General features: G+C 40.7%; 1 protein-coding gene and 1 long non-coding RNA gene across 2 annotated transcripts; one reads left to right on the top strand and one right to left on the bottom strand.

Annotated features, from left to right (window-relative positions):
* Window positions 1-7,677: 7,677 nt before the first annotated feature.
* On the bottom strand, window positions 7,678-10,158 carry LOC148876630 (uncharacterized). The gene is made up of 4 exons (XM_088949949.1): window positions 9,461-10,158; window positions 9,155-9,382; window positions 8,820-9,002; window positions 7,678-8,019 (listed from the first exon to the last, which is right to left on the bottom strand). The coding sequence occupies exons 1-4, from the start codon at window positions 9,953-9,955 to the stop codon at window positions 7,918-7,920; spliced, it is 1,008 nt and encodes a 335-aa protein (XP_088806075.1). The 5' UTR covers window positions 9,956-10,158; the 3' UTR covers window positions 7,678-7,917.
* A 5,343-nt stretch (window positions 10,159-15,501) lies between these two features.
* Window positions 15,502-16,099, top strand: LOC148876629 (uncharacterized). The gene is made up of 2 exons (XR_016105393.1): window positions 15,502-15,895; window positions 16,038-16,099. It is a non-coding gene; the product is annotated as an uncharacterized LOC148876629 (long non-coding RNA).
* The last annotated feature ends 652 nt before the right edge of the window (window positions 16,100-16,751 follow it).

Genomic DNA, 16,751 nt, shown 5'->3' with positions numbered 1-16,751 from the left:
GACAGAGAAGGAGCTCGAGGAGCGCGAGGCAACATTGAAGAGGGAGATCGAGAATTTCGAGGCTCACATGAAGGAATGGACTAAAATCCGGCTTTAGGTGATGGAGGAGGCCAAGGTCAATGCGGTCGAGGCTAGGACAGCGGGCTACCACAAGGGGTTTAAGCTCAGTAGGTGGTTGACCCGACATGAATTTCCTCACCTCGACCTCAGTGCCATCACCACATCCAAAATCACCAAGGAGATGGCCGTTGAAGCCTCCAAGGATCTAGACTCCAATGCGGAGAGTGACGACGACTTACTCGATGACGAAGGAGAGGAGGCTGGTGCCGTTGAAGACCGTATGGAGACAAATTCTCCTGCTAAAGTCTCCATTATGGATGAGGAGCCCGAAACTGATTGATGCCTCTTTTCTTGGACCCCCCCCCCCCCCCCGTGTAATACTTTATGTTCTGAGCCTCCGAGTTTGGCTAGACAGTTGTAATCTTTCTCTCTTCCTTTTTTTTTACTATGTACTCGGAGTTTTTTATCAATAGAATACAAGTATTTTGCAAAACTCTTTGTGTGCAAAATTTTTTTAAGTATAGATTACTCCCGAGCTGGCGAGCTAAACCAAATAGGAGCAAAATTTTTCTAAGTGCAAATTACTTTCGAGCTGGCAAACTCGACACAAATAGGAATAATTTAATTGTCATTGTACGCCAGGGTGAACAGACACTATAGGGTACATGCCCGACTTATCTGTGCCTCGGTTTCTTTACCTTGCCCATGCCAAAGCGATTGGGTTTTAATGAGCCTGTACTGAAGTGGCGATCGGGTCTTAAGCTGCCTATGTCGAGGAGGTGACTAGGACTTCTATCATGCCGAGGTCTCTTGCCAGCTCGGCACCATAGCCCTTAGGCTTCTGGGAGTGACTCATAGTCCTCTCTCCAGCTTGTCGTCTTTTTGACCAGTTCAGTGGTCTCATTGAGTAATTTATACTTGGAGTAATTTACTCTTGGAGTTGTTGGCTCATACATAGTACCTTCTTAGGTTGTCGATGTTCCATGCTCGAGGTACCTGCTTCCCTTCCAAAGTCTTGAGCTCATATGTGCCTTCCCCATACACCCATGTTATACAGTACATACCTTCCTAGTTCGTTCCGAGCTTACCCACACCGGGCTCAAGTACCACAACTTTCTAGAGGACTAAATCACCGATGCGAAACTGCCGCTTCTTGACCCAGTCGTTATAGTATCGAGCTACTCTCTGCTGATATGCCACAGTTCGGATGTAGGCCAGGTCTTGCACCTCCTCTACTAGGTCCAAGTTGGTACGAAGCTCGTCATTATTTGCTTCATGATCATAAGCCTCAAGTCATAATGTGGGTACCTTGATCTCTATAAGGATTACCACCTCTGTACCATATGTGAGGTCAAAGGGGGTCTCACCTGTCACGGCCTTGATGGTAGTTCGGTAGGCCCAAAGAACGCTAGGCAACTCGTTCACCCACAACCCTTTAGCTCGCGCAAGGCGAGATTTCAGTCTGCGGAGGATGGCCCTGTTTGTTACTTCAGCCAGCCCATTTGCTTGTGGATGTGCTACCGAAGTGAAGTTCTACAGAATCCCCATCTTGGCGCACTAGTTCTGGAATTTGATGTCTTCAAATTGCTTCCCGTTATCCGAAATCAAGACTTTGGGTAGTCCAAAACGACACACGATGTTTTTCCAAAAGAAATTTTGCATGTTCCAGGCTGTAATGCTTACTAATGGTTCGACTTCCACCTGCTTCATGAAGTAGTCTACTACTACGACCAAGAACTTCCTCTACCCAGTTGCCAGCAAAAAAGGACCGATGATGTCAATTCCCCATTGTGCGAAGGGCCATGGGCTAGTAAGATGGTTCAAATCGGTAGCAGGTTGATGGAGGATGTTGGCATGCCTCTGACATCTATCACATTTCTTGATGAGTTCGAGTGTATCCACTTTCATTGTAGGCCAGTAGTAGCCCTGCCTTAATGCCATTTGGGCAAGGGCCCTACCCCTCAAATGTCCTCTGTACAAACCTTCATGGATATCATGGAGAACGAGCTCAACTTCTATGGGTCGTAGGAAATGTAGGTAGGGGAGCGTGAAGGATCTCCTATACAGCCATCTGTCTATGAGGACGTACTTGGCTGATTGACGCTCTACCCTCCGAGCTACATTGTGTTCTGTAGGTAGGATCCTGTGGAGCAGATAATCAACGAGCGGGTAAATCCAGCTCGGTTCTGCTTGCAACACGGGAGTGACCTCTTCTGCCCCCTTGAGAATGCTGGGCCGAGGTAGGTCCTCTATGTACACAATCCGCATAGTGTTGTTGCTTGTGCTTTCTAGTCGTGATAAAGCATCGGCCTCTGCATTCTCGGACCTTAGAATTTGCCTGATGAAGCAAGAACTGAAGCCCGGTAGAATCTCTCTGACTTTGGTTAACTAGGCTGCCATAATCGAGTCACGAGCTCCATAGTCACCATTGACCTGGTTAACCACCAATTGAGAGTCGCTGTAGACAATGAGGTGCTTCGTTCCCATTTCCTTTGCTAAGTTAAGCCTCGCAATTAGCGCCTCATACTCTGCCTCGTTGTTTGATGCCTTGAATTTGAATCGGAGAGCGTACTCCAGCTTCACCTCGCTTGGGCCTTATAGTATCAGTCCTGCACCGCTTCCTCTCTAGTTGAACGAGCCGTCGACATAGAGGATCTAGGGCTCCTTGTCCTAGGTCGGTATTGCTCTAACCGAGACCGGTGCTGCATTGGTTGACGCCTCCAACATGAGAGCGGGCTCAGCCAATTCAAGGGCCGGTGTGCTGAATGTGCATTCTACTACGAAGTCCGCTAAGACTTGGGCTTTGATTGCTGGTCGTGGCTCAAACCGAATGTCGTACTTGCTAAGCTCGATGAACCACTTAGTCAATCTCCTAGACACCTCTAGCTTAAGTAGGATGTGCCTCAGAGGTCTATCCATAAGGACGACGATGGTATGGGCTTGGAAGTATGGGTGTAATTTCTTAGATGCTAGCACTAGCGCATACGCCAGTTTCTCGATAGAAGGGTATCTGGTCTCTGCATCTTGTAGCACTTTACTTACATAGTAGATGGGTCGTTGAACCCGGTCTACCTCTCTGATTAGTACTGAGCTGATTACCTCGTCACTTGCGGAGAGGTACAACTTCAATACATCTCCTTCCTCAAGTTGGGTTCAAACTAGGGCTGCACTTAGATACCTTTTTAACTCGTTAAATGCGAGTTGACATTCTTCAGTCATTCGAAAGTCTCATTCTTTTTAATCGCTTTAAAAAAGGGGAGGCACCGGCTTGCTGAATTAAACATGAAACGGCTTAGGGCTACTATCTGGTCAGTCAACCTCTGGAATTCTTTTATTTTTCAGGGTGGTCTCATATCTATGATTGCCTTTATTTTTTCTAGGTTGGCTTCGATACCACGTCAGTGGACTATGTAGCCTAAGAATTTACCCGAAGCGACTCTGAAGACACACTTATTCGGATTTAATTTCAATCTTATATTTTCTTAAAATTTGAAAAACATCTAAATTGTTAATTAAAGATCTAGAGAATTGGGTCTTCATGACCATGTCATCAACATAACACTCCACTTTATTGCCAATCAAAGGCTCAAAATTTTTGTTACAAGTCACTGAAAAGTTGCTCCAGTGTTTTTCAAACCAAAGGGCATAACTTTATAGTAGTATAGCCCAAGTTCGGTTACAAAGCAGTTTTGTCTTGATCAGTTGTGTCCATCCTAATTTAGTTATAGCCGTAGTAGGCATCCATGAAACTTAGCAACTCGTGCCCTGAGGTCGCATCTACCAGGTGGTCAATTCTGGGCAGGAGGAAGCAATCCTTTGGGTAGGCTCTGTTTAGGTCGATGTAGTCGACGCACATGTGCCACTTGCCATTAGCTTTCTTTACGAGCATTGGGTTTACGACCCAGCTTGGGTAATGGACCTCCTTGATGAAGTCTGTAGCGAGGAGCTTCTTGACCTCCTCATCAACTACCCTCCACCGTTCAGGGGCGAGGTTGCGTTTTCTTTGTCTGATTGGCCTAACTAGAGGGTCCACATTAATTTTGTGAGTTATAATTCTAGGGTCAATTGTGAGTTATAATTCTAGGGTTAAGTAAAAAACTTACTAGCTGAGTTCAGAGCGGTTCACTTACTAGTGCACCGATCTGGAGAGTCCTAGTCGGTTCAGCCTCGGACACCGGTATGTTGATTGTCTCCTCTATCGAGGCAACTCGCTCCTCACTGTATTCTGCTGGTCGCTCTAGTTCGACGTCATCTACTAATTTTGCCTTTCCTTTGAGGGCAGCCACATAACACCTCTAGGACTCGAACTGGTCGCCTCGTACTACCCCGACTCCGTAATCCATTGGGAACTTCATCGCAAGATAGTAAGTTGACACTATTACGCATAAAATATGCATAATAGGTTGACCTATGATTGCGTTGTAGGGGGATGGAGTAGTGACAACCAAGAACGTGTGCTTGAACCGGACAATATTCGGCCATGTGTTTGCCTCCACTGGTACTGTGGCACGACCTATAGGCCTAACTTCCTCTCCGCTGAACCCTACTTGTGGGGCATCAATTGGTTTTAGATCACTCTGTTGTAACTGCAACTTGTCAAAGGTTCCTTTGAAGAGGATATTGGCTGAACTGCCTGAGTCCACCAAGATCCGCTTTACTTCAAGTCATTAATGATCATCTTCATGACCAGGGCATCATCATGAGGATAATAAATCACACGGGCATCGTCCTTGGTAAAGTAGATTGGTTCTTCGATCTGAGGTCACTTGGGCGGGTTCTCTGCTTCATGCTTCAGTTCTCGAATTGACGTTTTCCCATATGCTACTGTGCACCCTACTACAATAGATCCCCTGATGATCATATTAATCACCTCGTGGATCGGTCTTTCTTTTGGTAGTGGGCGAGGTGGCTGCTCGTTCTGTCTACTGCTTTCTGGGGTGTCTGCTTTCCAATCTCCCTATCGGTGCCCTTACTCTTTTTCCTCATGTAAAATATAATTCCTCAAGTACCCACGGTGGATTAGTTCTTTGATCTCATCGCGGAGGTTTTTACAATTTTCTGTGTTGTGACCATGGTCCCGATGAAAGTGACAATAGCCTCCACAGAGCCTGGGTGGCCATCTGACGATAGAGGAGTCTTTGGTGGCCATTAGGATTTCTCCTCGCTTCGCATTCAAGGGAGTATAGTTCATTCTCTCCACTGGCGGGATCCTGGAACGTTGACTTGACCTATAACTTTACAAGGGTGATTTGCTCCTCGAGCTTGGGGACAGGGGGACTTACTTATTTCCTTTTCTTCTTGTTCGTTCCTTCTTCCTCTCTCTTCCTCTTTTCTCCTGGCTAGTTATCGATTTTCTGGTTTATCTCTTCTTCGGTGCTGATAAAATGATCGACCAACTAGAGGAACTCGATGATGTTCTTTGGCTTGTTGGCCATGACGTGCCACTTGAACTCTTTGTGGGTGATTCCTTTGCGTGCTATGGTGAGACGTATTGCTGGGTCAAGGTCCGATATTTGTAGTTGAAGCATTTGATATAGCTCCGGATTGACTCTCCATGAATTTGGGAACTTCTTACTAGTGATGAAGTTGGCCGTAAACATATCCGCGAACTGCGCCCAACTTCTGATGGAACCTGGCACAAGGTTTTTCTACTAGGTCCGAACTACCCCTTTGAATGTGGTGGAGAAAGCCACACACATACAAGCCTCATCAGCCCCGACGAGATGCATCTGGGATTGAAATGCATCTATGTGATCGTTAGGATCAAAGGACCCATCATACTTGTTTAGTGGAGGTACCTTGAAATCTTTTGGCACTAGGGCCGCTAGGAGCTCGGGTGATAAGGGGAAAGGCTGGCTCAGAAGAGCAGGCGTTGTTCCTATGGCCACTGAGCTCACCTCCTCTCTTTCTCGACCTTGATTTGGCTCTGAATAGTAGGGTGAGGTAGTTCAGAGATTCTCCTGGTTGCTTCCTCTTCGTCCCGCGTTTGATGGTGGCTATTGCGTAGAACTAAGGGGTCTCCTTTGGAGCCCGCACCTCGGGCCTCGAGCTGACGCTCTACATGAGAAACCTATTGACTATGCCTCTCGAGCTGGATGGGTTCGGGCTTATCCCTCGAGCTCTCTCTTCGGGAAGCAGGGGGAGTACGTCGGTCGCCTACTGCACCATGCGGCGAGGTCAGTCCCGAGGGAGGGACTGGTACCTGCGAAGTTCTCTCCCTATGGGGGGGAGACTGACGGGCGTTCTGGTGGGCCTATTGCTGATTGTTTGCTGGCTGGCTTGGTTGTAGTGGTGGGAACTGGTGCTGATGTTGTTGATAAAAATAGTACTGTTGAAACTGGTGGAATTGATGGATCTGCTGCATTTGGATCTACATCGTTCGAACGCTTTAGACGAGGTCGTTGAATTGGGAGTGCCCGATCCCAGAGGGAATCACAGAAGGCTCCGATAATGTGGCGTTCACCTGGGGGAGTGGGACACTCACCTGTTGGGTAGTGTGTGGCACAGACAGTGATGAGACCCCGAAGGTGGTCAGGGGAATGGTGAACTAGCCAATAGTCCCCGAGGATCCTTGGGGAGCGACTATCTGCTACTCTTGCCCCTAGTAATGTTCATGTTGCTCCTTCCATTATGGCTGGATGATGCCATTGGGTTGAAACTGAGTCTGTAAACGGAATTGGGATGACCTTTCGATCGGTTCCCATAGACAACGCCAATTAATGGTGCACAATTTGGAAGCTCCTAGCTGGAGGGTTGCCTGGATGTACTCGTGTGGTGAGTGGATTAAACTACAAAACAGAGATCAAAGTGATCGGGGTGGATGACCCGGGGAGGTCGCTCTAATGCTTAAGTCAGTATTCTTGTTGTGGTTGCGAGCTAGAGTCTGAGTGCTAGAGAGCTTGAATGTGAGTAATCGCACGTACGTCGACCCCAGAGGGATTGATGCCCTTATATAGCTGAGCCATCATGGATCTCCCGAAACGGTATGATCCCGTGATACTCGCGCGTACGTCGACCCTAGAGAGCTTGAACGTGAGTAATCGTGAGTACGTCAACCCCGTTATGCGGCATGATCCCGTGATACGGAGTTTGTTGTGAATCAATTACGTCACTTCAATTCCTGGGCCCCGAACTTGATTAGGCGCTGAGGTGACTCTATGCCGAATTGACCCCATGCTGAGGTGACCTTATGCCAAGGTGGCGTTATATCGAGGTGGCCGAACAATCCAACTCTGTAAACTGCTGAATAGGCTTCCCTTGTCGAGTTGTCATTCTACGGGTAGATCGTATCCACGTGACCTTTACTTACTAGGTCGTACCAAATTACCCCTCATTAGATACCAGTGCTAAAAACAGATGGAGCACTGGTGCCTCAGAAAATATTCTACTTGGCAACAACGTTTCCAAACAAAAAATAAAAGATACCATTTTCTCAGAAAATGGGAATTTCAACCCACACATATACAACACCATTTTCTGTATCTGCTGCATCGATGCGGAACATATACCTCATTTCACTCATCTGCATGCCAAACACCTTTACCTCTCGCATACTCTACATTTCCTTTTCAAAAAAATACGATCTGTATTTAGTTTTATATAAATATCTGTGTCAAATATGTAATAAGTAGTGAAGAGTGATATATATGAAATTGGAATATATGACTTACTAAGGCTGATAATTGTCAAATAAAAAAATTTGAAACAAAAGTTTGGTCGGCCAATAAAACAGGGAAATAATAATGGATGAGAAATTGAAGGAAATAAAAAAAAACTGCAATGACCCCAGCTCCGTTACAATGTATATGGCTACGAGGGCGCTCATGGTATCAAGTCATCTATGGATTATCGATTCTATCATTGCGAAGTAGCAGGAGAATGCAGAAGACCCAGCTTCGCGGTACTCGTTCTTAAGCGGCTCAGGAGCTTCTCCCTGCTCAAACTTTCCTTCCTCTTCACCTGCACCCATTTAGGTATTTGTATGAGAGAAATTATTGACAGTAAGTAAGTGAGAAATAAAGGATAAGAGTCCTGCTTAAAATTTTCTTTCCTAAAATGGTAATCAAACGGGTTTGTAGTGGGGATCGTATTCTCCATCCCGGACCCGATTTTGAAACATATCCCCATCCTGACCTCTACCCTCAAAGCCATCAGGATTCGAAAATAAAAATAACCTTCCATCCCAAATCTCGGATAGAGATAAATCCCTAAAATTTTTAAAAAATATAAAAATATTTTACATATATTTTAATATATACATACAAATAATATCATAAATAATATAAACAATATTATATATTTAATATATATAATTATGGTCAGGAAAGGCTAACAATTCCCTCCCCATCTCCATCCCCGTTTCCATTCAAACCAAGGCAATCTCCAGAAACGGTATACCCAATATTCCGGTGAAAATTGACATCGCCACTAGGCCACTAGCAAGTATTAATGATGGTCATTCATATATGCCTACATATCATACAATACACCGTTGGGTGATTGCCAGTGGCAATCAAAATCATCCAGGTTTCACGTGTGAGAGAATCTTAAAGTTGGAAAAATGAAACTGATTGGTTTTAGTTGTAATATGCGGCCTTCAGGCCACATGGATCACGTTGCTACTAAGCCGGCTAGATGTTTTATTAAGTTACAGGAATATCTTGTTTTATTTTTTGGTAGGAAGTTTCAGCTTTCAGCGGGGAAGGAGGAATTGGGGACCTCAAAATGTATAGAGATTAGAGATAGAAAAGAGGGCTTACACGGCTTGCACGAACGAAAGCGGTGGTCAAAAGGTGGGCTTCATCGAGGTCGCTGAGAGAGACGCAAGTGACTTCCGTTTCTAGCGATTCAATCGCCCGTTGCACCTGACCCAACGATCCCACTGCCTTATTGCTCACTATCTTCAATAGAAATCTCTCTTCTTCTAGCATCACTACATCCATCTGATTCATGACACACAAACCCAGATTAACTTGATTGATTATAACGTACGTGTTCTTTAGTTCTTTCTTTCTTGCAATAACTGTAGTGTTACTAAGAAAGGAAAATGTAAGCAGCAGATCAATGGGGTGTATATTTATATGTGTGCATATACCTCTAATATGGTCGGAAGAGAGGCATAACGATCGTATCGTTGGCTTTCTGGGTTTAGCTTTGGCTCTACCTTATCATTGTTAATGGTCGAACATGAATCCTCGCCTGAGGATGACGATAAGAGCGAACCTGATGACAAGTTATTACTTCTCTCCATTTCTCTTTCTGTCTGTTGCAGTACAGCCTGAAGATACGCCAGTGCGTCAATGAGAATCGATCGCTTATCCATCTGTCACCACCACAAAGACACTTGTTTACAATTACAGGAAGAAGAAGAAGAAGAAGAAGTAGAAGATAAAAAACATACCTTTGTGATGTTGGGTACCAGAGACCTCAAAGTGAAGAGTTGCTTATTCAACCGTTTCCTCCGATTGCGTTCTGAAACCAAATTCTTACTATTTATTCCATACTGTTTCTTGCTATCACTTCCTTCTTCCTCTTCTTCGTCCTCCATCCCTTCGGCCCCGGTGCTCTGTTGCTGTAGAAGCTGCTCTTCTAGTAACTGTTGTTGTTCCTGCTCAAGTAAAACTCGATCCTGTTCTTGTTTTTGCACTAATTCCTGGAACGAACAATAAGAAAATCTATTGCTATCATCTTCTTCGCCGAATGCTGGTTGTGGGGTTACGAATTCATTCTCCTCCAATAAAGAAAATAGATCCGACTGCTGCTCGTCTACCTTGGGAGGCTCAGCTTCCCACCATTCCTCAAGACCTAAAATCATATTGTCGGCGGCGGCGACATTTTCCGGCCAAAAGTGGACTCCCTCCTCATCTTGCATCAGGAATTCCTCCAACTGCTCCATCCCAAACCACCAGTTCTGTACTCAGATTACAGACAGAGAACACCAACACTTAGTCAGGAGAGGAGAGAGGAGATGGAGCCTGTATTTTCTCCGCACCACAACCGAGAATAAAGGATCTCTGTTTTGGGTTATATAGAAACAAGTAAATGATTGAATAGCCACTAACTAGCTAGACCCCAGATATGAAACCCCCGCTTAGGCTCAGTTTGGAAGGAGTACAAATGCAAAATATATAAGGCAAAACCTTATATTTTGTATTATATGTATATATTTGTATTTATACTCTTTCAAACTGAACCTTATAGACAAAATTTCATTGGATGGAATCTCTCCTAACAATTTGTCTATGTATATATTTCTATTTATATTGTATTTATGTTCAATTTGAAAGGAATATAAATATAAATACATATAAAATAATACAAAATATAAAGTTTTATATTCTACAAATTCATTTTTATATAATCTCTCTTAACAACTTGCCTTTATAAACACTCTGGCATGCTTTCCCTGATCACTCTATTATTCTTTGGGAGAATGACCAATCAACCCATATCAGAATTTTATAGCCCCAAAATACAAAGGAAATGTATCCAGACTGTGAATTGATGCTAAATTCACCGGCAGGATATGGTTTATAAGGGGGCAAAGGATTAATAGTGAGGGGGTTGGAATTCAGAATTTTGCATCCCATATATCCGTACTTCTCCGTTATTCTTTTCACGTTGGAAATTTTATCAATCAGTTAGATCAAATTTGAATAAAAAAGACAGATTTGATTGAAAGGTTTCTTGTAGCTTACATTCTAATTTTTTTTTTTGATAAACGCTTACATTCTAATATTTGAATATTAAGAGATCTTGCTGACACTGAGGGTTGAGATATGTCTCCAGACTCTCCACGTCAATTTATCAGTTATGGTCTCTACTGCGTACGCATTTATTTTCATATACATACAGACACACAATGAAGTTACCGACACGAGCTCTTAGTGATCACATTTCCAAACCCCTTATCTTCTTTCTTCATCATGTCTCAAATAATTCTCATTTATACACATTTCTTTTTCTCCTTGGAATATAAACTTTGATCATTGGATTAAGAAAAAATAAATACGAACCGTTGGATCTCCAAATCTTTTACTGAAACCCTAAAGTCAAACTTGTGGATCTAATATGTAATATTGTTGAATTTTGTAATCATTTTGCCACGTGTAAAGGTGACATGTTAAATAGAAATTCATTCTTCCCCTAGAACGAGTTGGGATCTGCTCCTCACATAACGTGCCTCACATAGGGGTGAGCAAAAAATCAAAACCGAATAAAAAAATCGGATAATCATATCGATTGGCTTGGTTTCGGTTTGATGTTTTTAAAAAATTAACTGATTCGATTTTGATTAACCAATATAGAAAACCAGTAGTTAATCGAACCAACCAGTATATATATTTCTATATATTTTATATATATTTATAATATATAATATATTATTTATTATTTAAAATATAATATTTTGTATACTTATATATATTTATAATATATATTATAAAAACTAAAAAGCAGAAAAACCGGTGAATCAAACTAACAGTTAATCAAATCGATCAACTGGTTAACTGATTGATTTCAGTTCGGTTTTAATTACCGATTTTCCAAAAACTAATAGTGCCGATTCATTACAAAAAAAGGCCTACGGTTTGATTAAACGAACTATGAGCACCCTTATCCTCACATCGATCTCACTGCAACATCCCACCCTATATTAGAAATATCTAAATAATAAATATAAGTATAGAACATATTCTCGAAATGCGGCCAAAGGATGTGAGATCGGTGTGAGAAGCGTTGTGTAAAGAGCAGATCCGGACTCCCCGATAACACTCGACCACAGTCTCAAGACAGTGACCCAGCAGCCAGCCCGACTCAGCTGTACTGAACACTGTCGTGTTCAACCGTGATAGATAATTCAGCTGAGTGTGTATGTTTGTCTCCGGCTAATCCGCCCCTGCAACAGCAACAGCTGCTGTCTTTACTCTTTTGTTGGGGGGAGTGGGTTGTTCATGTTGTTTTCATTATTGGAAGTGTTCACGGCCATCAAATGATACGTTCAATTTGCAATATAATATCTTTAAAAAGACTAATAATTTTTACAGTGTCAGGGAATTGAAAAAGCACAAAAAAGAGAAATTCAAACATAGAAGAAAACATGCAGCATTTAATGGGGTTCGGTGATTTGTGTTTATATCCATACATGATAAGATCAGTTGATGAGGATGTGACAATTAGGTCAGTTGATAAGGTTTTTGGATGGTTGTAGCAGATTTAGAGATTGATTTTCACCTGTTGGGATGAGAGGAGGTTATGGGTTTGGGATGGCCCCATGAAACATTAAGTAGAAAGAAAGAAATGATACATAGTGTGGACCATATTATTAATACCCATATGCCCAACTTGTCTATAGTCAGCTTCTCTCTGCAATTAATATTGCCCTGAAATAATCAGACAATTGATTAGTGTACGTAAGACTAATTTCTAAAATGTTTTACAATATATTGTTTTGTGCATTCATGAGAGCTAACTATCAAAATTATTATTACCTTTTTTTGAAGAATAACTATCAAAACTATTTCTTTATTATTTTCATAACATATTTTCTTGAATTAGAAGGTTATTTTATAAAGGAAAATCTGTGATATCACATGTCACCACCAGAAGAAGAGGTTTGTCTAATCAAAACATCTTGTCAATTTTGATAAATATCATCAGATGGATAACCTCTTTTATGATACCAATTGATTAAGCTTTTTCGATATCATATCTTTTTAGTATCATAGTAGAACCCGTTTTGTAATCAATTCACTTAATTAAGACCTCTACACTTTCCATTTTAAGCAAGGATAATAATAGAAAGTCATATGCATAGTATTCCCAACCACTTTAATTTCTTTATTTTCATTGCTGGCAATTACTCTAAGTTGATTCAAATTTAACTCCAATCTTGTACTCTATGATATCCTCTGTAAAAAACCCTATCCATATGACATCACAATTATGCATCAGGAATATCTTCATACTTATATATTATCATGCAATGAAAGATGTTACCAATACACAACCGTGGTATTCTATAGATAGAATTCTTAAGGATAGAAGATCCGAACTCCACTCTAAGGTGACATTTGCTTTTGGGTTTTTTCTGTCATTGGTTTATAGGGCTATTGCTCATTATATAATTCTTATGCCCCTTTTTTTATGATATTTAATAAAACCTTTTTTCTCAAAAAAAAAAAAAAAATCCAAACTCCAGACTCTGTAAATACTCTTTTACCCCACATCCATATGGTAAAGTGTCATGCTTAGAAAATTCTCAAACAAAACAGGCTGAATGTTTTTCCCCATGATGAATCAAGTTATCTTGGGAACCACAGAACTTGTTACTTTTCTTTCTTTCTTTTTTTGATAAAACAACTTGCTACTTTTCTTTTGTCCAGCATAATCAGTCTCCTCCAGACTTCAGCTCTAGTTTTAGTTATTCATGAAAAATTAAACAATGACACGTGAGTGGACCATTTTTAACAGTATATGAAGATGTTGATAGTTTGATACTACATTAAAAACAAACCATACTTAATTGTTTGATAAACAGAAGAATCATTATTTTCTTGGTCTCTTCAATGGACATCTGACATGGGGCTTATTATTATGTATGTTTATATAGTTTGGATGAAAATGATTTCTAATATATGAATTATCTCAGATAACCTAACTACTACGATAATTATTATAAGAAGTCATATATGCTACTCAAACAGAGATCTCAGCTTGGATACAGTGCAAGGGTTTCTTGGTAATGGGTGATGATCTTGTACAAGCAATTATTCTGAGTAGCCACGTGATCGATCCGTGATCTTTTTAGGCTAAATTTGGAAATACTCATTTGAAAAATAAATGCTTATTAAGTAATTTTTATTTTAATAAGCGTTGGTGAGCATGTCGTGATAAAGGATCAGTTTCATGTTCGTGAACAAGAAAATAAATAATCACTTAAAAAGCTTAAAATTTGAAAATTTTTTCCTTGTAAAGGATCAGTTTCATTAAAGGAAAGCTTAAGGGAGTATTTGGATCCTTTTTTACATTGTTTCAAAAAAAGGTGAATAAAGTTAACTGATTTCTTATGCCTAGCTCGTCTTATCAGTTTATGGGCTGGCGTTACAATATTCCTGTTTACATATAAAATTTTAATATTTTCAAAAAAAAAGAAAGGAGTTCAAATATATGATCATATACTGCCTGTTGATCTCACGGGATGTGCTTGTCTGCCCCTTTAAACTTCATTAAGACTTCTTTAGTATCTGAGAACAAAGAACTTTTGTCTTTATACCAGAAAAAAAAAAAAAAAAGACTTTCTTAAACCTTTAATCACCTCAGGTACGGCTGGTGATCGTATCAAACATGATTCTATTTCTGTAACAATAAGATGAGACTTATGAGTGAACATATATGTACCAGTGGATGCAGTTTGTGTGATGACATTCCAAAAACTTATTTTTAAGTATTTATTTTTAAGAATAAGCACTTATTTGACTAATTTCCTATATACAAATAAATACTTATTAATATGCTTTAGACAAAAAATAAATAATTATTTAAATAAACATTTATTTTGAAGCACTCCTAAACTTAGCTATAAATCCATAATCAGCTTGGCCGCTAGAGATGGAATTATCTTTGGGCGGAGATGTGGAGTGTTTTGGGCCCGCAAACTAAGCATATTGAAGAATGGGCGCTCTGCATATTTTAGTTGGGTACGGATTGTTAGTTGGATGGACGGTTCAGATTTGGCCATATCATCCATCAAAGCGACATGAATAGGGCTTAATAATCGTGTACCGAACTCCAAAATTGAATCTATCACGATACATTTTTATACAAACATAATAACAAAATGAAAGTCAAATCTTGGTTACCAACATATGACCTACAAATGGATCTGGAGGCCTTCGGCCTTCCCCATTCCGGCACCCGTACATCCGTGTTTCTTATTTTTTTTCTTAAAGCCCATTTCAACCCGTACGTCACGTTGGCCCACTGAATGTGAAAAGGAAAGAGCTTCCACCCTAGTACCCTATCAAACAATGCCACGTAGGGTTCACAGATAATTACATGAAGACTGAGGACAACAAATATTCAGATCTTGATAAATATCAAACCGTACCCAAAAACCCAAATATTCAGATTTTTTACTTTCACATGGTTTTTAATAGAACCACTATGTTAAGTCCAGGTGTAGGGGGTGACCAACTTAAATTTTATTATCAGCCCGCCTTGCCCGCTCCAAACTCTAATACAAAAAGACACACCTTCCTCGCCAACACAACCCAACCCTTTAAAGGGATTAAAAAGAACAAAACAAAAAATAGAAACTATTAAAGAGAAGTAGGGACCATTTACATTATTGTAGCTTCACTAGTAACAGTAGTCCTTTGTCTTATTCCTTTTCAAGGATTTCCTCAATCAAACTGGGTTGTTGGAGAATAGGAATGGCCGCTCTCTTTTTTCCACTTCAACAAGCATCTATCTTGGTCAATAGGATCGATCGTGAGATTCATGGTAAATTTCATTTTTCCGGATATCACTTTATACCCTTCTCAATACTTTGAGTAAGTTTGGTTTCCCGAGCGAAAAGTGAATGGAAAAAGATGAAAATGTGAAAATTACCCCCAAAACATAAGGTTTCACTGGTTGGATAGTTTCTCCAATCTACTATTCTTCTCCCAAAAATCACCGCTGCAATGTTGCCAAAGAGTTTCTATTCCGTCGTCTTCCGCGTTCTCGCTGTGATTGATCCTCTCACTTGCCACCACTGCTCCACCTAGTCACCGCCGCTGCTCTGCCTAGTCACTGCTGTTGCTCCGTCTAGCTGCTGTCGTTATTTTTTCCTCCGGTAAGAATCATTGTTCGTACTCTGCTGTTCCTCTGTCTCCTGCACTCCATCATCTTGCTGCCATTGGTTCTCATTTTATTATTCCTCTTTTATTATTATTTCATTGATTTTCTTTTTTATTTTGATTTTTTTTTGTTTTCAGAATTCTTGGATGTGGTATTTTGGCTTCTTTAGATCAACTGTGGTACCTAATTTTTTCCAGAATCAGAGAAAAGAAAACAATTCTTATTGTAGAAGATCTACAACAAGAGAACATTGGATCAGATCAGTAATACATGATTTAGTAGGAACAAATTTGAATTAAGGTATATAAAGTAGAAAAGGAAAAGAAGAACGGAATCCTGCACCAAGGATCCATTTGAAACTTTACTCTATCCCTACATAAAATATTTACTTGACAATTTCCGAGGAAAAATCTAATATAGACCTCTTACTTAAGCATGCATCCCATTGATTATCTGTGGTGCCAATGGTAATTTGGATTCCAACGGCTGTCAATCGATTGGCTGATTTTTGTTTAAGATTTTTTATATATAAATAATTGTATATATTAAAATTCATATAAAATAAAATTTTAAGATTTTTTTTTTCAATTTATGTTTTATTTTGTTAATTTATTTTAAATTCTTTATTTTTTAAATCATACCTCTTATGACTTACCCTGGCCTGGCCCAAGGTTCTACTTGCGGGCGAGCCTGGCGTGCGGCATGGCACAGACCAGTGTGGCCGCACCGGGCAAGACCTTTGAAGTATTCCAAGGGTAGCAACCAGTATGATATGGCCCGATTTATACCTCTGGAGAGAGAATAACAACAGCTTTTCACTCTGTAAGATGGACCCCATATGCACAGCTTAC

This window comes from Nelumbo lutea, chromosome 1 (genome assembly GCF_056320005.1).
Source record: "Nelumbo lutea isolate HS-2025 chromosome 1, American lotus-T2T, whole genome shotgun sequence".
NCBI lineage: Eukaryota > Viridiplantae > Streptophyta > Magnoliopsida > Proteales > Nelumbonaceae > Nelumbo > Nelumbo lutea.
Note: the sequence above shows the minus strand (reverse complement) of the source record. Positions and strands in the feature narration are given on the sequence as shown.